The 21,697-nt window shown below is 43.0% G+C and overlaps 4 protein-coding genes across 8 annotated transcripts; 1 reads left to right on the plus strand and 3 right to left on the minus strand.

Moving 5' to 3' along the window:
• Nucleotides 1–3,979: 3,979 nt before the first annotated feature.
• On the minus strand, nucleotides 3,980–8,681 carry trappc6bl (trafficking protein particle complex subunit 6B, like). The gene is made up of 7 exons (XM_076282824.1): nucleotides 8,559–8,681; nucleotides 8,108–8,199; nucleotides 7,845–7,912; nucleotides 7,150–7,267; nucleotides 6,950–7,033; nucleotides 6,773–6,866; nucleotides 3,980–6,189 (listed from the first exon to the last, which is right to left on the minus strand). The coding sequence occupies exons 2-7, from the start codon at nucleotides 8,195–8,197 to the stop codon at nucleotides 6,158–6,160; spliced, it is 486 nt and encodes a 161-aa protein (XP_076138939.1). The 5' UTR covers nucleotides 8,198–8,199; nucleotides 8,559–8,681; the 3' UTR covers nucleotides 3,980–6,157.
• Nucleotides 8,682–8,892: 211 nt separating this feature from the next.
• LOC143122044 (uncharacterized) lies at nucleotides 8,893–13,707 on the minus strand. 3 transcript variants are annotated; one of them, XM_076282829.1, is made up of 4 exons: nucleotides 13,616–13,707; nucleotides 12,437–12,897; nucleotides 11,696–11,965; nucleotides 8,893–11,050 (listed from the first exon to the last, which is right to left on the minus strand). In XM_076282829.1, the coding sequence occupies exons 2-4, from the start codon at nucleotides 12,843–12,845 to the stop codon at nucleotides 10,392–10,394; spliced, it is 1,338 nt and encodes a 445-aa protein (XP_076138944.1). In that variant the 5' UTR covers nucleotides 12,846–12,897; nucleotides 13,616–13,707; the 3' UTR covers nucleotides 8,893–10,391. The 3 variants fall into 3 exon arrangements, with proteins under 3 accessions (XP_076138944.1, XP_076138942.1, XP_076138943.1); XM_076282827.1 differs by having other exon boundaries at nucleotides 12,431–12,897; XM_076282828.1 differs by having other exon boundaries at nucleotides 12,431–12,897; nucleotides 13,633–13,674.
• Nucleotides 13,708–13,743: 36 nt separating this feature from the next.
• Nucleotides 13,744–15,026, plus strand: bloc1s3 (biogenesis of lysosomal organelles complex-1, subunit 3). 2 transcript variants are annotated; one of them, XM_076282830.1, is made up of 2 exons: nucleotides 13,744–13,841; nucleotides 13,989–15,026. In XM_076282830.1, exon 2 carries the CDS (start codon nucleotides 14,036–14,038, stop codon nucleotides 14,633–14,635), a length of 600 nt encoding a protein of 199 aa, XP_076138945.1. In that variant the 5' UTR covers nucleotides 13,744–13,841; nucleotides 13,989–14,035; the 3' UTR covers nucleotides 14,636–15,026. The 2 variants fall into 2 exon arrangements, with proteins under 2 accessions (XP_076138945.1, XP_076138946.1); XM_076282831.1 differs by having other exon boundaries at nucleotides 13,787–13,841; nucleotides 14,042–15,026.
• Nucleotides 15,024–20,784, minus strand: LOC143122043 (NTPase KAP family P-loop domain-containing protein 1-like). 2 transcript variants are annotated; one of them, XM_076282825.1, is made up of 6 exons: nucleotides 20,487–20,784; nucleotides 19,399–19,483; nucleotides 18,698–18,766; nucleotides 18,218–18,349; nucleotides 16,169–17,937; nucleotides 15,024–15,872 (listed from the first exon to the last, which is right to left on the minus strand). In XM_076282825.1, the coding sequence occupies exons 3-6, from the start codon at nucleotides 18,708–18,710 to the stop codon at nucleotides 15,693–15,695; spliced, it is 2,094 nt and encodes a 697-aa protein (XP_076138940.1). In that variant the 5' UTR covers nucleotides 18,711–18,766; nucleotides 19,399–19,483; nucleotides 20,487–20,784; the 3' UTR covers nucleotides 15,024–15,692. The 2 variants fall into 2 exon arrangements, with proteins under 2 accessions (XP_076138940.1, XP_076138941.1); XM_076282826.1 differs by lacking the exon at nucleotides 20,487–20,784 and having other exon boundaries at nucleotides 18,218–18,346; nucleotides 19,399–19,525.
• Between the last annotated feature and the right edge of the window lie 913 nt (nucleotides 20,785–21,697).

The following is a 21,697-nucleotide window of genomic DNA, read 5'->3' on the forward strand; positions in this document are numbered from 1 at the left end:
TGGAGCTGAGTTTGCAAGAGAAGATAAACAAATACCAAACAGCAACAAAAAAGCAGTTATGTCTAGACATATCCCTCGAAGACAGCGAACTGTGGGTGTGTGTGTGGTGCATCACACATTGGCATAACACTGATAACTTGCGGTCACATGACTAGAACTCTGCCTGTTCTTCCAATCAATAACATCTAGCTCCACATCAGGTCAACAGATCGGCTGAGATACACTCGTGCTCCCTGCAGGCACTGAGCCCATTGTTTGGTTGTGTACAGCAAACAAGTTTGGACGGCCGAGACTGATAACAACTTACTCTAAGTGGGCTGAGCCATGCAATCCAACACTATAAGCCCCCCAATTACCCAGCAGACTGAGAGAGAGAAAACAGAGAGAGAGGGAGAGAAAGAGAGAGAAGAGAGAAAGCAGAGTGGGTTTAGGCCACACAGAACAGTAAAGCCAAACCAAAACCAAATAAAACGGGGTCTAGTTGATTAGAGTGAAACGTCTGCTTTCCTTCCTAATCCACAGCTGCTTACACAGTCCTCCAGCACCTGGATAAGGGAGTTTTAATAAATAAATAAATAAATAAATAAATAAAAATTGTCCAGTTCTCCTCCCTGGTGTTGAGTCTACAGGGTGGGGATTTGTCTATGTCATGAAATTACCTTCAAATGCCTCCATGGGTCTATCATAAGGTGCCTTCCTGTTTCATACCAGATGTTTGGCCAGTATGGATGTCACAAACGGCATCCGAACAGGATATGCTATAGGTGCAATACATATGGTTTTAAAGGGATGAAGTTGAATTAAAAGATAAAGGTGACTTAACACATGCAGGATTATGTGTGAATGTAATATATGATTCTGTACTCACAGTGTTCAGCATTTCAGAGTTTAACATTTGTATTTTTATGCTTTTACCATTCTTCAGTAAGTGTTTTTAATACTTAAAATCGATTCCACCAAGGCCTAGATGTGTTTCCTCAATTTTGAAAGATTATGCTGTTTCTTATTATCATAGTCTACGTGTTTGGCAAAACCTTTAGAATATCTTTCACTTTGTCACAATAAATCAGAGTGTATAGTTACTGGCAGGCAAACTCACGAGTCCTGGCAGCTATTCTCAGAGTTTTGTTTTGAAATATCCCTGGCAGAGAACAGGTGATGAGAGCTACGGTATGATTGCAGTTTGGCAACAGCACACGGCTCCGGCTGTTTATCCTTCCGCAAAACATTTCAGGCTTATTAATATTAATCTATCTGGGAAAACAACACAGCAGTTGTTTGATCTACGGTATAGAGGCTTAACAAGCCAGGAAATTAACATTTAGACTTTCATTTAGGTCATACATAGCTTCCAAAAGGTTTTAGTCATTTCCTTTTGATTATCACACAAAAGTGTTTTGAAATGGTTTTCTGTAGATTTCTGCTAATGAACAACATTGTCCATCTAATGCAAATCTATCGGTTGGGTTTCATATAGCATGATGGAATTCAAGATTATGTATTTGGCAAACAAACTATAGGCAATTTTTTGGAGTGCAAAGACAGACTTTTTCTTAAGTAACCCTAACAAATCATACTCGTGTCACCTCCCGACCTTTGACCCCGGAGCGCTTTGGCTAGACACGCTTGGGAGTGCTGATAAAAACTCCCTTTGATTTGCCAACCCATTCGCCAAAGTAACTTAACATTTTCCTCCACCCTTCCCCCTGCAAAGCCCTGTCTTCAGGTAACCCCCTCCCACACACAACTTCCCCATCCTTCTCGGACACTACCATACCCCCCCTCCCTCTTTTAATCAAGAGGGGGCCTTACGAGGGGAAGTGATTAGGTACTGGGCTTCAGGTTTTTTTCTCCCCCTCTATTCTCCATCTTAATCCTTTCACTAACCACACACACAGAAAAGAGAAGAAGAAAAAGAAAGCCGCACAGATGTCTGCACATTGTAGTGCCATTACCCTTTTAGCCACAAAGAAACACTCATATTTAGTTTATTGCGGGGGTCTAGTTGAGGCACGGTAGAGGTTATTGTTACTTTTTTTGATGGCTGGGACACATCCTCAACCCCCCCTCCAGCCTCCAGCCCAACCTTTACCTCCTCCAGATCTGCATCTCTGGCGTCACAAGGGTTAAGACTGGGCCTTGGAAAAACAATGAGAGGAAAGTTTGGTTTCCCATCCAGTATTTCACGAAGTTTATGGAAAATGTCAGAGCGGTCGGGGCCGGCGCAATTGTGCAATCACAACAGGAAAACACGCTTCGCTCCGCTCTGCTCCGCGCCGAGACGTAAATCTGCCCACTTGACAGCACTACCACAAGAAAGAAAGAGCGAAAAAAACAAATAAAAGAAACAATTACACGACGCAACCCAAAAGATAGGAAATACCTACTTAAAGAGGCCAGAACATTCAAACACATTTACCAGAAAAGCCCACTTAAAGAAACACACACACACACAACACCACATCAATGTGTCATAAGCAGCCTGAAATATTTCAGGAACACGGACCCTCCAGCCCCTCACACCGTTTCACTAAACGTTTGCCCGAGATAAAGATATGACAAAGGCCACCAGAGCCCATATTAGCCACCCCTTCTAAGGGCCATTAGCCATTAACTACTCATTATCTGACCAAGTTCACAGACCTGTTCTCCACCCACACAAACAAACTGGCCTTTATTGATGGCTTTCTGATGCAAGGCAGACCTAGCCAGGAACAGCTCGGACCCTGCTCTCCCTCTCTTTTACACTCCCTCTATCCTTCCTTCCTCTTTCTCTTCCCCAGCTTCACACACACAAAACACTGGAGAACTTCATCTCCCTTTCTTGCACTCTTTCCTGGTGTTAGTCCCTCTCTTCTGTCTCTCTCTTTCTCTACCTCCACTCCTCACCCTGTCTCTCTCTTTCTCTACCTCCACTCCTCACCGTCTCTCCTTCCCCTCTTCCTTCAACAGAACCATAGCGCACATCACACACGGCCCCTCTTTCACACTCTCTGGGTAACGTGACACTCCCTCTGTTCATGGCTGTTGTTAACACACACACACACACAGAACCTGTGGTCGGCCTGTCCAACACACGGCCTGATCACAGGCTTAAATGGCGGCGTGTTGAGCACCAGAACACGTAAGGAACAGGGCGCAACATCACACCATCACCGCCTTTGTAGACACGCGACATACAAGAACCTTTACAACTCACTGAAGTAAACAAACGCTACAACTCTCTGCATAGACACCAAGAGCTCGACACAGTTTCCCATACATTGACTTATTGGTGGCGGCCCAACACAATATCAACATTACCACCACACAATGATTTTCCTGGTTGTACTAAATTGTGCTTAAATCTGGTTAGAATCATAACCGCGCTGCGCTAATTTGTTAAAAAAAACTGTTGCATTTGAGTTAATTCTGCAAACCTACCACCACAAATAAGAATTCAATTCTGTGGGAAACCACTGGCTCGACACATATTCAATTTAAAGGACTGCTCACGCCATGAAAAATAACTAAAAAGATCAAATATTACACTGATATAAAAAAAAAAACATCTTCCACTGAAATCAATACGACCTTATGACGAGAAATGGTTTGACTTTTTCTACCATGATCATGATTAACTCCAGTTGTGGCGTCGTCCATGCATGGGCCAATCCAAACTTGTGATTTCCCAGTGAGTGGGCAGAGAGGGGGTTTTGGGCCGTGATGGCCAGGCAGCGCATTTAAATGTTCTGCAAGTTTGATGTGTATTTAAAGGTCATATTTTGAGTTTTGGGGAAAGACTGAACTTCAACTACAAAGGACTTGTCGGGAATGCTCAGAAGCATAACATTTCAAAACTAGCTTCTGAAACCTGTATTACTAGCGATATTAGTATGACCGTGCTGACTGTAGATGGTTACACTGCAAGCTGAAAACGGCGATCTCAATAATTTAACCTTTTTGAGCAAGACAAATAAATGACCAACTAAAACATATATTTAATTTTAACAACACAACTGAAGACATTTATTTATTAAAAAAACAAACAAACAAAAAAGAAACATTTCACAAATGGACACATTCAATCTTCTTACAGTTAGTCACTCCTTTTGACAAACTTTGAGTGCTGTGGGTATCAAAACTGCATAGCTTAATCCAAGTTATAAAGGAAGGAGAGAAAGCACCAGAAGAAAAGCCTACTAGATGCTAAGAGCTCACACTAGGTACCGGCCTCGCGAGAGAGGAGGGCTTTGGAACGCACACAATTAGCTGGTTAAGTAGCCCTGTCCCTCCTCTGAGCCGATGGTTGTTAACGAAACAGGAAAAAAGGGGGGGGATGGGGGGACCCTCAATAAAGAAAGAAAAAAAAAAAGGAGAGAAATGAGAAAGTAGGAGAAGACAAAAAGTTGGTAAGGGGCCGTTGTTTGAATGTACAGCCTGGTGCGGCGAGAGAGAGAGAGAGAGGGAGGTGTACGTGTAGAGGGCTAAGGAGTGAGGGGGTGGGGGTGGGAAGCTGCGTTGGGATGAAGCGTTTGATGTTGTCCATGGTTCACTCTCAGCTGCACACAGACCCTGCCTGGTCCATTCCAGCACTTCTCTTTTATGGATACCCACCCAGCCGGCCGGCAGGCCGAGGGCCCAGCACAGGAGGAACAGGCCAGCTGGGGATATGGCCGAGCTGTTATTTACCTCCACAAAGGACCAGGCAGCACTGAATAGGAACTGCACACAGAGACTCTAACACCCTCACTTAATCACCAACACCACCCCCTTCCACACACACACACACACACACACACACACACACACACACACACACACACACACATATACACACATATATACACACACACACACCACGGCAGCCTTCTCCACATAGAATCCCTTTTGCCTACTAACTCTCCATGTTGTTTTGTTTTTCCCCTTCCCTCAGCACCTTTGTTGAGGGCTGCAATGCGGCAGACACTGGAGTGGTGACCTCTAGACTTTCTTCCCAGCCCTGACTGCGTGTTGACAGGGAGGGGAGACCCTTCCCATGATAGAGCAGCTGTTTTGGCACTGCTGGGATACAAGTGCACGACTACACATCACACTATGGGTATTAATGACTAATCTGACTGTGTGTGTGTGTGTGTGTCATTGTTTTTTTTACAAAACATGGTTTCAAGTGTCATTCAGTCCGACAAAAGCTTTTTTCTACTTCTAATATGTTGGCATTTCTTATTTTATTTTCCTGTTTAAAGTGGGAAAAAAAGGAGTCTAACCTACAAGGGCAGCACCTTAGTTTACAGTGCAGTACTGAACACGGTTTAACGTGCCGTTTAGATTGGGTGATCCAGGCGGGGGACGTTACGCGAGACTTTCACTGTGCAGTACTGAACACGGTTTAACGTTCCCTTTAGACTGGGTGATCCAGGCGGGGGAAAGTTATACAACCAGTGATGCACTGCACTGTGCTCCTATCACAAGCTATCACAAACTGCTGTCTACTACTATACTTGTGAGGAAAGTGATGTTACAAAAACAGCTGGAAGTTAGTGCACAAAACACTATTCTTGAGTTCAGTGAGAGCCTCTAAAAGCGTTCCCGTGTGATGAGACTTTCCCACAGTGCCCTCTGGTGATAAAAGACAGGAACTTTTTTCCCCTCAATGGTTTTAAGCCATTAAGGCCTATACATTTGAAATTTGACCCCACTGTTTGTTGAACAAATTAATATAAAAATTGCATCTTAAATAAAAAAAGAGGTAGCGGGGAATGCTTTACAATAAATAAATAGATTATAGATAGACATCTGTCACATTGTTACATCAAACAACTTTAAACATGTCATCTCACACACTCAATTTGATCTAGTATTGACACTAGCTTTGATTGTACAGGATTTCACAATGGCCTCACGGATTTTCTGCAGATACATTAAAAAAATGTTCATCTTTGTCCATATTTCACTGTCATGCTAAAAAAAATGGCAATGACTCGGCTTTCCGATTTTAAGTAGATCGTAGGTGAGGTGCCCACCATGAGTGTACTCGTTATCAAAAATAATATGCTGTAAACTACCTTGGTGTGTGTAAACATTCACGTAGACATTCACGTAGACATTCATATCAAAGGGTGATGGCAGGGAAGGGCCCTGGAAGAGAGGGTTCGGACGTCTCCCAGTGGTCAATCGTCTACGCCTTCTGGATCACCACCTGGAATTTACCTGCATGAACCAATCACAGTACAGTAGAGTCAGGAGGACGTCACATCCAAAGCCGTTCCTATGGATAGAGTTACTGAGTATGGTGGGATGGGACTGGCAACTGTGACTCAGTTTGCAGTTTGTTTACCTTAAAATAACAGCTTAAAACTCATTTTGATGCTACTGACTTAATTTGGAGAATGAAGCCTCTGGCATTACCAATGCTTGAACAGAACACATGATATTGCATTATGCAACATTGCTAAGCAGGTAGGATGACCCAGTTAGTCGTTTTTGATGGTGTTGAATATTGAAGCCAAAGGGCACATACAACATTAGTTGTTGCTTTAATGTGGCGAGGAACGATAAAGTTAGTCAGTGAGGAAGTGATTCCTGTGTGTGTCATAGAGGGGCACTAACAAAAGAACAGGTTGACTAAATAAACTCTGTGATGTTAATGACAATGAATACAGGTCTGATGCCACCAAGCAAGATTAACTATGACTAATAACTGAGCTCTCTGCCTTTTTTCATTCTTTTACAAAAGGCCTTGAGAGATGGTCAACAACAGAAGCGGTTACAAGCGCACGCACACACCACTTACAGGCAGGCATGAGGGAGACCTCAGCAGTCACCACACTTTCCAGACCGAGGTTGGACAAGGCTCCCCTCAACAGCCCACAGGAGAAGGCTAGGTACTGCAGGACAAGAGAACAAACAAGGTCACATGCACATATCCATTCCCAGGGCTTGGTAATGACGTAAACAGCGGGCCACGTACTTTAGGAGCATCCTCCAGGTACTGTTGCCCACTGGAGAGCTGTGTTATGAGTGCAAAGCGGTTATCTTGTAAGACGTATGTGCCCTAGGTGAAGACACGGGATCAGAGGAAAAAGGTTAGATCAACTCCCGTTACTGTGCTGCTGTTCAGTGAAGAGTATTTTTCTTCTGCCTGTTGATGTTTTTAATGCAAACACACACCTGGTGATTGGTTCTTAGGTTGTCAATTTGCTTGCGGAAGATGTTTGTCCAGAAGTCTTTACAGAGAAACTTCATGACGTCAAGCTCATCTTTAAAGCCTGGTGAGTCTTTTGTGAACCTAGATGAAGGGGGCATGGTAACTGATATTGTAGGTAAGTGATATCACAGTGTTATACACTGCATGCTTGACAATCACTACCAAACAAAAGCCCTTAATTTCACCCCTTATAAATGCCTTACTTTTGACCTTAAACCCCTTTTATAATTAAGTAGTTTTTAAGTAGAAATGTGCATAGGTTAAGGTCGAAGAGCCTACTGAATTTCCCCCTGTAATCAACGAATCCCTGAATTAACACATTAAAATAAAATTAAGATATACTTAAATTGTCCTTAACTACCCCCTTAATCAAATAAAATAAAGGGAACCCCTGACTTGACACCTTAAATGTATATTAAGGTGCTACACCTTAAAATGCCATTTAAGGTCAAATTAAGGACCACTTAATTCAAATGAAGTGGTTTTGGTAGTTTTCAGGGGTAATTTAAGGTAAATTTGAGTACATTGCATTCATGAATGCCATGAATGAGGAATAGGTAAATTTCTGTTTTAGATTTGTTTGTTTTTTTCAATTCATAAATGGGCCTAAACTGAACAAACAACCATATGGAAACATTAGAGAAGGCATTTTTCTAACCTTTCAATAAGTCCTTGGCCTACCCGGAAACCCATGCATTCTAACAAGGAGACACAGGTACCTCTCTCCTGTGAAAAGAATATTCAGTTTGTTATCATACTAATGTCACACACCAAGCGCAAAATGATACACAATGCAAGTATGCATTATGTTACAGTGGTGTGTAAGGTAAGGATGGTGAACACAGGGCCATTTAGAAAGGACTTCAGTGTTCACAGTGCTCATCTGTATGTATCAGAGAGAGGTATGTATGGCTAACTTACCTTGTCGTTATCTCCGCGGGACTCTTGCTCCTTGTAAACATGAGACACTATTTCCATGTGGAGAAATTCAAAGAGGGAGTCATCTGCCATGTCTAAAGGAGGAAATCGTTAATATGAGTTGTGCAAGTAAAACAATCAGGGACCTACTTCTCTCCATGACCCATGGATAGCTAACTATGAAGTCAGCAAGCTAGCTACTCCAAATATGATCACGGCGAGATTGTCATACACGCGTTGATGTCAGTTTAATAAAGTCAAACGATACAAGCCTTACTAAAACTGTAAATCTAGTCTTCAAGCAAATCATCTCTGACAAACTACTGCCTTACTAACGTTAGCTAGCATAGTTCAGCTCGATCAACTACCGCTAGCTTGTTTCAAGGCGAAGTGTTTGTTGGTATGTCGAGGTTAATATTTACAAACTGAGCAGGCTAAACACGTTCATACTCACCTTATGCTGATATGACACCGAATTCATGCACAGATATATTGCACGATTTTCCTGAAAAATAGATGCCTTGCACTGTGCTTGCAACTAGCAAACGGCTAAACGTCACTTTCACAATCAAAAATGAATTTACGTCTTTCCGGACAGATACGATATATAACAAGATCGCCGCCTACTGCTTTGGAGTAGTTAGTTAGAATACTGTTAGAGAATGTCTGTTCATGCCTACCTGTCGCCACCTACTGAGCGATCAAGAATATGGCACGGAGTACAGCCTTTACAAAGGTAATACAAATAAAACAAAACACACAGAAGTATATAGATTCGTATAAAAATAATGACATTTATTAATGACATTAGTTGAGAAACAAATTGCAAAACACAATCTGTTAAAGAGTTATTGGATAAATAGGAGTCACCCAATGAAAGATTAAATCTGCTATTTACATGAAGCACATGCCTCTTCCATCGCCTATAGCACTGCGAAGAAATCCATATGTTTTTGCATTAAGGTTATTTGCTCAACTGAAGACTATCCTCACAATCTGATGATCCCCATGCATTTCACTCTTTGTCATGTACGAGATTTAAAGCCTCTGGACTTGCCCCATCTACATTATACTTGTCTGCAGCACTGCATGGTTTTCAGCTCAATTCACCAGCAGACAAAAAAAAAGCTTGCAATATTTTTAAACTAGCTAAATACATTGGTGTTCAATTGCAGTATCTACCCAAAAAATAATAAATTGAAAATAATCATACCAATTTAGCACCTTTTACATGTAGTTCCGAGGGTTATAATATGTCGATATTGCTTGAGGCTAAAAGCTTAAATAAATTACGATGGCAAATAGGAAACCAACAAGAAGAAAAAAATATATCTGTTAGCACACTGAAACCAGCTGTCTCCTACCATAAGGAGGGATACAAACACTATACTCTCAAACACATGATCATTCAAATACTGAATTTGTCTGACTGGGGAGAGTACATACACCTTAAAATAATAATAAAAAGATCATCCATAAAGTTATCTCCACTCTTTCTGAAACCGAAGGCAAAATAACTCACATGATCTGAACCAATAGTTCATACATACAGTTTTCTGCTCCATAACAAAAATACAAACAGATTACAGTCAGGCCAACTTGTTCTATCTCTCCCAGTTAACCAGTGTTTCTTATTCATGACAGCCCTTTCAATAATAATAATAATAATAATAGTAATAATAATAATAGTAATAATAATAATAATAATAATAATAATAATAATAATAGATTATTGCACATCTGTGCTTCAGGAGTTTTGTATCATGACCTGAAAATCCATATGATATCTATAACACAGACCATGGGGAGTTTTTTTTTTAAATTATTGTGAGTAAACAGATGAATAAAATGTGCAAAATATCTAACTTCAATGGAATGCGAGTAGCTTGATCCACCCATGCTTGTGTAGTCCTTATCTCTTCATTAAAAAGTGAAAGTAGATTAATAAGCCGCTTCAAAACAAATCCTCATATCACCTCTTCCCAAGAAATCTTCAACCTCCATAAGACAGCAGGCGGCCACTGACTAAAACATCAGGGCTAGAACGTATTCAAAAGTAAAGGAGGATGTTAAAAACACTGTTTTCTAAAAACGAATGAGTTAAGAAGCATCTCATCTTCATGTCTATATACCTTTTCTTTTAATCAGTTTAACTTAACAGCACAAGACCACTTTGGAGAAAAGAAAAAAAAAACAATAATTTCCCTTTGAAGTCATAAACATCATTATCTCGTTGTGTCCATACACAGAGGAACTTGCAGGATCACAGATGCAGCAAGTGCTCGGCTCACTGGTCCAGGCAGCTGTCCAGAAGGCCATTAACCAAGGTCGCTTTCCTCGGGGAGGAGGGCTGCCTCTCTAGCTGGGAATCCTCGGCTAGACCAGGTGTGTCCACATCTGCCTTGTCAGCCAGAGCCTCCGCTTCCTCTTTGGCTCCGGCAGCTCCAGAGTCCACGGCGCTGTCCGTGTCGGCCGGATCTGGGGACGGTTCCTGCTTGATCGAGGTCTCCAGGAGCGACACCGTCCAGGAGGATGGCGCTGACGTGGGAGCGGGCTCGAGCTCGGGCTCCGGCTCCGCTGAGGGGATGGATTTGGATAAACGCGACGACGGTGGCGTCGCTGGCGACAGGGCCTGCTCCGCGTCCCTCCTCTGCATACGCAGGAGGACCTCGTGGACCCTCCTGCTCAGGCAGTCTTCGCTCACGTCGGAGAGAGAGGCGTTGGCGGCAGCAGGGGTGATGTTGGCGCTAGCGTTGGCGCTGGCTACCTTGGCCTCCTGTTGGCTGCGGGTGACGCTGGACAGCAGCTCCAGCACCTCGATCTGCCGGTCCATCATGCCCAGCATGCTGCAGTGGAAGGCCCTCTGCTCGGCCAGCTGCTCGCTCAGCTGGTGGTTCAGGATGGTCAGCTGCTGGAGGATCAGGCTACTGGTGTCCTCGCAGGTGCCTGTCCGAAAAGACACAAGAAGGAGAACGTAACATAAGAAGAACGCAGTGTACAAGTTTCAGGTCGGTGTCCTTTAACAGCACAAAAGTGGACAGTTCTATTGGAGACTTTTAAGAACTCATGTAGAATATTTTGAGCTATTGATTGGTTATGAAATGTACCAACATAAATTCAATATGACACTAATGTAATGCCAAAACACTTCAATCGATTAATTTGTTTTTTATATAGCACCTTGTGAACAAGGCCATATGAACATGATCATAAACCAAATGAAAACCAATCTGATGACAATCCTATTACACAGACAGCATGAAATGTAAGGCCACAGAAGCAAGATCCATGAATAACAATGTGTATGTTGTATATTTCCTCACCACACCACCACTGGCTGGCGGTTCTGTCTCTCTCTTTTGCACTTTCCCCTTTCTACCTCACTGTCATGCACTGGAGAATGTATGTGAATGTATGTGGGGATAATGGGAGGGTAGAGAGGGGGGCTATCTGTGAACAGCTGGACATGTACGTTTTCTATTGTCTTATATTATTTTAGAACTCAATTTTATTTATTTATAAGCACCAAGAGGACTGCCGTTCGTTGTATATGTTGTATTCTGTGCAATGACATTAAAGAATTCTATTTACCTTGAAACTCCTCGGAGCTGCAGCTGGTTGGCTCCCTGGCGCCCTCCAGGCTGTGCAGGCCAGAGGAGGGGATAGGCTCAGCCTTCACCGCACCCAGGTACTCGCCGGACAGCCCCAGGGTCATCACCTCATCTGTCCCGTTCACTGCCCAGTCCGCCTGGTCCAGGTTTGGGGGCTCGTCCAGATCCGGCTTCACCTCCTCGCCGCTCTCCAGTTTTGGGACGAGGGGCTCGTGCCAGGGGGCAGCGGTGCAGGCCTGAGCAACATCACCTGGGAGACAGCAAATGACATTAGCTGAGAAAGGGAATGTCTCTTCAAAATAAAAGCAAAAGCCACACAAAACGGATCAAAAGCCACACAAAACGGATCTGGCGTTAGGTCATTATGCGTCAGGTATGTTATGTGAGGAAGCATGAACCGATCAGGCCCTCATCTATGCCAGATCCGTTCCACATTAGCGGTCATTATAGAGATTTCTCTACTTTGTTCTAACTGTGATAATGCCATCTAAAAGCATGATGGACAAGCAAGCTCTGAACAGATTCTTGCAGATCCCCATGCTATGAATCAAATAACAGCTTGTGCAATGCATACTTAGGAATTAATAAATAAGCAGCAAGCTGGATAAGCAAAGATAGAGAGGAGAGTGCATAACGGGGACTCTAATAGCCGATCAGAATGAGTTAGAGACGTTACTTCATGCATGGAGCACAATGACAGACAAAGAGTTGGCACCAGTACTGTCAGTGTGGTCCTCCAGGTCAGAGGGGGTGAGCACCAGATCGTGTCCCACCGTCGAGCCCTCCTCTGGGGCTCCCACCCTGGGCTTGTGGGCCAGCATGCGGTCCAGCATCCGGAAGTAGCGGAAGCTCTCCATGGCGGAGAGGCGCGCGGCAGGGCTGCGGTAGCTGGCCGTCTTGATCTTGCGGTACTTGTGCTTGAGGCTCTTCCAGCGGTTGCGGATCTGGTTGACGGTGAAGTGGATGTGGCGCTTGGCCAGGCTGTGGCGCAGCCGGCGGAAGTGCGAGTCGTTGCGCTGGCGCTTCTTGTCCAGCTCGTGCACCAGGTCCAGCTGCTCGATTAGTGTCAGCATGGCGAACGTGTCCGTCTCCGTCCACCACTTGTTGGGCCGGCGCTCGCCAAGGTTCATGGTCTGCTTCCTGTGTGCCACCCGGCTGCCTAGTAGCCCATGGGCCACAATACTAAAAACACAAAATAGGAGTCATCTGATGAGTAACAAGTAGGTGACAACTGATTCAGATGGCTGTTAAATTGATTCAGGTGGAATAAGAGTGTCTCTATTTTTTCTGTAGAGATAATGTGAGCATCTATAGCATACAAAGAGCTGCAGATGCAGTTCAGTATAATACCATGACCATGATGCAAATATATTTGATATGTCATCCCACTGAACACATTTGTAATCAATGGTGCTTCAGCAAATATCAGGACAGCCTGTGGTGGGAGATTTGTTTTACAAATTATACAGGTCTGATTTGAAAACAGTAGGAAAAATACCAATAATGACATCAAAGCAGTCAGCTGTTGTGATAAAGAGTGAGCGAATGCGACAGGAGCTGGGTAGTTTATTGATCTGTCGCTCCCGTTGTCTTACACTGCAGATATGTTTAGTGGTTTCAAAGGCATCTCTCTCGCCTTACATTTATGATGTGGCATAACAGTGAAATACCGTCTTCAAATGCAACTAACAGTGTGCCAACAGGTTTCAGCCGTTATTTCATATTTATGAAGAGGAACTTAGAATTCTCCACTGCCACTGAACAGGTTTGGGCTAGCTAGCAGTTGCTAACTGCTTCAGTTTCAAATCTACAACAATGACGTTGTGCATGATCTTTAAAATGATAGAAAAAAGGAATTAATATTACGCACTGACTTAGGTCAAATAATTCGAAAGCTTACTGTAATATATTACAAACATCTTTTCTCTTCACCGCATTTCATGCAGCATTTGGTTGCCTGCGTCAGGGAGCTCATGTTTACGTCTTGATCATGTGACTATGGTTACTGGTCACATGATATACAAAACAGTCTGGCGATTGGTCAAACGTCAGCGTACAACAGGAAGTGTATTTGCCATTCACATGACTTGTGTTAACCGAAGTTGTGATTCAATCTCCCCGTTTAGGTAGGCTAACTAACATTTTTATAACTTTTAAACGAAGTGCATAGATTGATTTTTGATGTAAAGTTGCAATATATATTGTTTCGAGCCAATGGTTTCTGTTCATCTCTGTTATTATGCCGATAGCTAATTTATGTGAATTCTTATTAGCTGATAGCAAGCCTGCAGGAGAAGATATCACTTTCCTGTAATTTGGCATGCAGGACTGCGCGATGGCAAGCAACAAATTCCAGATCGTGGTGCAAGGAGAAGCTTCTGAAACCGATTCCGATGACGAGGTTTACATTACGTCCCTGACTCCAGTACACCCGTCTACCTCTGGTCTGAAAGTTCCCGGGGAAGCATCGGAGACGGACAGCGAAGGGGAAGTGGAGAAAGCTTGCAAGGTGGCGTATGCTGTCAGCTCTGAAAATGTGCAGTCTTTGCGCTCAGACCTACCTCCTCTCATTGTGATGAGATCCACACCTGAGTTCGTACCAGTTCCTGAGAAAGACTTGATGAGGTCGGAATTGACCGGTCAAGAGAGCACTCTGCTGCAGCAGAAGCTCCAAGAAAGTAACGGGCGCCTTTGCGCCGATGTGTCACAGACTTTTCGACAGGTTTACCAGAATGCCACGAAGGACGTGCGTTTGGCCACGGCAAGTCTTAATAACTCCCAAAGTGGCATAATCAACGCCTCTCACAACATCCGTCTCATTCTAGAGGATCTCAAATCTGTCTCTGAAAAGATTGAAATTATTACGAGTTGTAATCTTCTTCCTGATATCACAATACCAACATCTGTACCAGGACAATAGTGTATTATTTTCAAAATCTAAAAAAACTAAATCTAGCGAGTCTAGACTAAGTCTTTGTTGGTCTTTGAATGAAAGTGCCTGGCAATTTCAAATAGTAGGCTACAATGCGTAGGTGATTTAAATGTCATTGATCTGATTGTTTACAATTTATAAATCTTGCATAGACCATGTTAGTTATGCATATCGGCAGACCCAACTGCCTATGATTGAACTTTATTTATGCTATCAAATTACATTATTATTATTATTATTATTATTATTATACAATATTCATGTCAGTGTTGAACTAGCACTTAACATGCTGTGAGTACTTGATGGCAATCCAAACACACTTGTCTGTCTACAAATGTCTGTCTACAATTCATCTGTGTTAATAAACCTGAAAATGTCAGGGTGAAATTATTGAGTTTATTTTGCCAAACTTAACCTGTAACCACAAACTAATATTTTCTTTATGAGACCCTTCAAAGCAATCTTTCCTGTCTTATTTCTCTGAAATGCATCCTTGACATGGCAACTCAATACACATATGATCTCTAATTAAACCACACCACAGCACTTCAATAATCAAATAGGTGGGGAGAAGGAGAGGTCACTTTAGGCATCTTCAAGCTTTGACAGCTGCCAAATGAACTGAAGACAGTATTAAATCAGCAAACTGAAAATTAACAGAGAATTAACTGATAATTAAACAAACACGTTTCATATTACACTTAGCCAATAAAACCCATTCCATCCCATCAGTTTACCTAACAATTGGCAGACAGACATGGCTGTCTCTTATCAGTGAATGCAGAATGTAGATGCACTGTTCACACTGTTGAATGTTTATAGAACCCAGAAAGGCTAAAATACATCTTCTGTGTACATTTTGTTCTCAACAGAATTTTACTTTTATGTTATAACGTACAAAACATGGAAGGATACTGGCCATGTAAGAAAAAAAGACAACTAGAAGGTATTCAGCAAATGTGAACTACTTGTGTTCAAATTCAATAATGGGAAAACTGCATTTTTCTCATTTCATAATATTAACTTAATCAGTATCCTATACGATTTAGTGTTTACTGCATGTTTTCAGTCCCATGAGGCGTCTGTAGAGGATACTCCACTCCTGTGAAGTCATCTGAAGGGTTTGTCTTATTTCGTCTTCATTTCCATAAGCCAAGGCTGCTCCATCAAGTCCACTGGCCATAAGCAACTGCTGGCACTTCTCTGGCAGGTTCAACCTCTTCATCTTCAAAGAAAAGAGATGCATTTTCCAAGTGGGATTTCATGAATGGTTCAGGAATGTCAAGAATACAAGTATGTGATGTGTGAGGACTCATGTTGTTATGTATTCAACACACATTAATTCACAAATGAAGGCCGTAGGGCAAGAAATTAAATAGAAATGAGCACGCTATCAGAACATTGATGAAATTGACAGAAAACAGCAAATAGTCTCATCAACTACAGCACATTCTTGTGGATAATGCATTTGGAATCACAATAAACAAACAAACAAACACACAAAAACAATACATACTGTACCTCATTGCCAATGTTGGCTGTGCTCATGTCAGCAATTTGCCCTATCTGGGGATGTACACGGGAGTTGTTTGCAGCGATGTTTCTCCTTCTATTCTCTCTTAACCTAGCTAATTCTTTCTTAATGGAGTGGTCCAGGTTGACAGTGCACGGCTTAAACCTCACCACCTCTCTAACCGTGAATCTAAAATCCACTTTTAGGAACCTCTTAAACAGTTCTGGGTCTCCGTCCTGCTCTAGAATGCATTCAGTGCTGCTCTGGAGTTCTCGTAGTTCATGCCTGGACTCAATGAAGACCTCCCAAAGCGGTTTAGTTAGCGTCGGCGCACTGACACTCTCGTGCATATCTGCCCTCTGATGCCAGTCCTCCACACATTGCAGAATCCAACTCAGTCGGCACGGCCAGTTATTGGCCAGAACCACCCAGGTGGCGATGTCTGATGCCACAACATCACCGCCATAAGCAGCATCCATGACTATGATGGAGACTCGCACAGAGTTGATAATCCTTCGCATGTGCACACTGTTTCCGAACAGGTACGTGTGCAGCGGTTTGCTTTGATCGTATGTAAACTCTAAAGCCTCCTTGGTCATTGTTTTGACTTTTTTTGCCCAGATCTCCCATGTCAGTGCCATCTCAAGAGACCCCTCGTCCCATTTGGTTTTGCTAATGAAAGGGACTGTGCTCTCAGCGTCCCCAAGCACCGAGAGCTGAATAGATTTTTTTGAGTTCAGATCTCTAGACCCGTCACTTTCCTCTTCAACTGTGCACACTTCGAGATGACTGTTGGCAAGCACTTTGAATGCCGAACACTTAGATTCGATGCACATTTCAGGCACGTTGAATGGCAGGGTAACAATCTGATTCAGAAAATCATAGCTGTTCGAGTGCGATCTGGCAAAGAAAATAGAGTTCTCCAAGCTCTTCACAACAACACTTGGGTCTATAGCTAGAATGGAAACAAATGGCACATTGTCACCTGACAACAGGATATTGATGGCTTCCAGTGTCTGAATTATTTTATCAGGGCTGCAGCGATCCAGGTTGGTGATCTCCAGAACCACCCGCACTTTCCTCTTCTCAAAGATCTCCATGAAGTGGATGAAGTCGGCCAACACGGCTACCTCTTTCCTCACTTTGTTCATAAACCCCAGCTGATCACTGACTGTTGTGCTGTTCATCTTCTTCAGAATGTTCCTGCCTTGGTTGTAGAACAGGTTTTTGAATGTAAGTAAGAAAAAGCGCAGGCCTGCCATGGCAGGAAGACCCAGGGCTCCGATGGCCACCGACTCCATTACCGTTGTCCAGGTCAGTGCGATCTCACGTTTCATTTGGAAGCCGGACTTGATAAGCACAACGCTCGCTCCGATGCTTATGACAATCGCAAATAGAACAGCTAACCAAAGTGGCACGAAGAGAAACTTCCTGAACTTCCAGCTGGTCTCCTTGCCTCCCCTCTGGATCTTCTTAGGGTAAGGATGCTGGCTGGACCGGTACACAGACAGCGGGATCTCTCCAAAGTCCTTCTGGAGGGCCTTGAAGAGGCGGATCACCAAGCCTGCCCAGAGCTTGTCACAGCCCGCAAAGTGCCAAGCGCTGAACCGCACGAATATCCACCGCACCCTCTTCCTCCTCCGCTCCTCTTCCTCACTCCACACGGGCCGCAGGAAGACGATGGAGAGGAGGAGGGAGAGGAAACTTCTGGAAGCTGGATTGGGCCTGTCGTCTTTGTGCTTCTTCTCCCGCCATTCCGCCTCTCGGTTCATGTAAGCTTGGGATCGAGGGAAGATGCCCAGAAGCAGAGCAGAGGAGAGGAGAGGAGAAGAGAAGAAAGGAGAAGAAAGGAGTGGGAAGAGGAAGAAAACCATCATGCTGTCACTTTAAAGTCAACACAGTCATACAGATCACAGAAATCTGCCTACTGAAGCAAGCAAGCGGAGAGAACAGATGGCATGACCATAGACAAACACTTTATGTTGGCATATCAAAGAGGCTGGCTGGGGAACTCCACTAGGGGCTACAAGCAGAGATGTTCAAACAGCATTACTCACTCCTGATTTTCTTCAGAACAGTTTCTGTCCTGCTTGGGCAGTTGGAGAACAGGCCCACAGTAGCCGGTGGTGCCACCTTAATCAGCGCCCTGGACAGGCCGTATGCGTAGACATCATCAAGGACGGTTTCTGCTGAGGGAAGGCAGACAGGAGGACATGACTGGACGCACATCAGGGCCGTTCTGATCAGAGGGTAGCACTACACACAAGCAAATTAAGCCTGTTTCAACTCAGTGAACAGATCAATTACACAGGATGAAACCAGGGTTTCTCTTTCAACATGTTCTATCCATGCAAATGTGAGTGCTTTGTCATTGAAATGGGAGGACATAAGCCTAGTGGACTGCTGAATTAATTTTGGAATTATTGAAGAGAGTAGGGTCTATGAACATAACAACAAAAATACATATATGTATATGAATACAGATACATAAATACAGGCAAAACAATGTGAAAGTAATATTTGTAATATTTATGTACCTTTTTGGTTCATTTTGGAGAACTGGCTCCTCTGGTTTTCTGGGTGTGTCACTTCCTGTAACCGTAGAGCTATATGCAAAAACAAAAGTGCAAAATTGAACACAAAAGGAACTCGTTCAGGCATTTTACGATGAAAGAGGAGAAACACATTTGTGTCCAATTATGAGGAACTGAGCAGAAAGAAAGCAGAGTGAGTGAACGCATCCACCCCCCATCTGCACTCACTCATGTCTGTCTTGGGACCAATTTATTCTGCTGCATTATGGGAATTAAAGCCATTCAGTGGCAAACGAACACTATCAACCCGTGTTTCTCACTTCACAGAGCTTCAGTGAAAGACCTCTGAATGAAAGAGATGCTATTACACACTGTGCAAAAAAAGAATAGATATATATTTTTTCCGCACTAGAGAAGCTGTGATATTGATATTGAGGACACTGGGGTTATCTTTGATGCTGCCTTCCCTATAATTTTATCTGGCTTTCGAGATCAGATAAGACAAGAAATCTTGTTCCTTATGAGCGGCCTTGCTAAGCTGAACATAAACACACAGCTATCTCTTTCAAACCATATAATGTAGAAGGATCAGAGCAGCAGAAGAGCGGCGCTAAGGCCATCTCTCCACCCACCTTCTCAGCTCCCCGGGTCCTGATCGCCGTGTCTGATGTGCATTTAAAGTGGAAAAGAAAATGATTTCTTACCGTGTGGTGTGACTCTGTGTGTTATGTCCTGTACGTATGTTCAGAGCAGACTCAGTCAGTCCTCCGGCTGCTCAGCAACTCTGTCCTGTTCAGACCAACAACATGGATGGTGTTTGTACTCACAACATGACGTGTATGTCACACTTGATATCTTTATCAACATCACTGATTTGTATCTTTGGGGCGTTCCAGGCAGATTATTTTCCACACCTACTACAGACACATATTGATGTACAGTAGTTGTAAAATGGTCACTTTTGTGTAGAAAGCTACACATTGCCACAGTATGGAGTATAGTCAGTGCAAATCTAACTGCATGGAGAGAAGTGTTGAACAAGTGAACAAGGACATACTCTATCGGAGAGGGAAGCTATATTGTCACTGGATTATTCCATTTCTTTAATTTAGTGTAATTTGGAAACCTCAGCTATGTTCAGCAGACATGCATAAACGCATATATCAACTTTAGTTATGTAGCTCTACTAATTTTTGGTGAGTTGAATAAAAAATATGTTTTAAACTGTAAATGTCATGGCATACATTTACAGGGAAGGAGTAGTGGAGTTACCAGGTGATGTGTCAAGGTAGGCTAATTTTGGCCAGAAATAAAAGGGTAGAAGCGTGCATTAACATATCCATCTCATTAAAACTGTGAATCACTTTAAGCTGCCTTTCCTTGGTGACTTAGTGACTCTGGAAAGTATTTGAATGTCATGTGCCTCATATTTCACAGTGTAATCGCCTTGACTACCACTGTGATGCCACTGCAGGAATTAGCTTTCTAGCTTTTAGCTTCACAGTTACTTGCCTTGTTTTCACACAGTCAAGTCAAGTCAAGTCAGTTTTATTTGTATAGCGCATTTAACGTGCACAGAGTGCAACCCAAATCGCTCCACATATAAGACATTGTCAATGACACACAGTGGTAACTAGCTAACTTTCCCACTGGGGAATTTCATTTGATTACACAAATGAGAACTTCAATGTATAACTTGCAACCCTGCAGGAATGTATTTGCAAAAATAATTGTGAGTTAATGCACTTTCATGACATTAAAAAAAATAATATTAAAAACCCTTGCCCCTTACCTCTCTGGAGAATCTGAATGGAATGTGGAATCAGGTGGAATGTTCACACCACTTTCTCTCTCAATATTATCTCGTTGATCGCTTGAACGTTTTTTGCTTGTGTCGGACGTCAGCTGAGTCACTTTAGATAAGAGTCACATCACATGTAAATGAGAATGCAGGACACAGGCTGCTGACAGAAGACATAGGACCTGCTTTAAGTGGTGATGTCTGCATTTGCATCCATTTAGGTGTCATTTGGCAACCCAGCGAATGGAAACACACCACGCTTGACAGTCCACTTTTCATGAGTAACTGACAGTTTATACAAAACACTTCCAGCCATACAGCAGTGCACGTCAAATGGCACATTTCAGCTCTTTAGTGTCATCTAACACTTCCCCATGCCTCCTCCCTCCTCATCTCATGTGGCGACAGATTACATGGGCAGTTAGAAAAGGTGGAACCATGTGGTGTTCTTTGTGAATGTGTGTCAGGTGATATTTGATCATTTCCTATGTCTCCATTCAGATATGCCTTTCCCCCTCATGCACTTGTAATGTTTTTTTCCCCACATGAGGAGCCTGGGGACAGGAAAAAAGCAGGATAGAGTAAAAATACACATTATTGACAACTGTTTAATTCTCTGGAATAGAAACATGTGGTTTTAGAGTGTATCCTACTGTATTAAACAGTATGCCACAGTATGAAAGGAGCAACTCAGGACAAGAGCAGTGCTCCAGTGCTTGTAATCCCTGGGTATCGGATTTCAAAACAACGCCAATGGGCGTGATCTTGATGAAGGATAAGGTGAATCTTGCGTGTGTTTTTAACCTTCTAACACTGTTCCGGTCAAAAATGACCGATTTACACATTCCCTGTACCATAAATATGGCATTTTTCATCAGATTGCCTCAAGATCTTATGATATCCTTCACAAAAGGCTTTTGAACACATATAATTTATTTTGACTACTTTCTTTGAATTTTGAGTGATTTATTCAACGTAGAAACACTTTTTTTGTTGACGGTCAAAAATGACCGCCAAAGGAAATGAATGGGAAAGAGTATCATTTTCATCCAGGAGATAAAAGACATCTCCTTACACACACTCCTACAACTTACCACCAATGTTCCCACACACATGCATGCATGCACACACAGAAGCACACACACCCACACACACACACACAAACAGACACACATACAGTACACACACGTACACCCACTCAC

Source organism: Alosa pseudoharengus, unplaced genomic scaffold, assembly GCF_046254945.1.
Source record: "Alosa pseudoharengus isolate Yale_2024_CS ecotype anadromous, Long Island Sound unplaced genomic scaffold, YU_APseudo_1.1 YU_APseudo_1.1_scf_13, whole genome shotgun sequence".
Taxonomy (NCBI): domain Eukaryota; kingdom Metazoa; phylum Chordata; class Actinopteri; order Clupeiformes; family Clupeidae; genus Alosa; species Alosa pseudoharengus.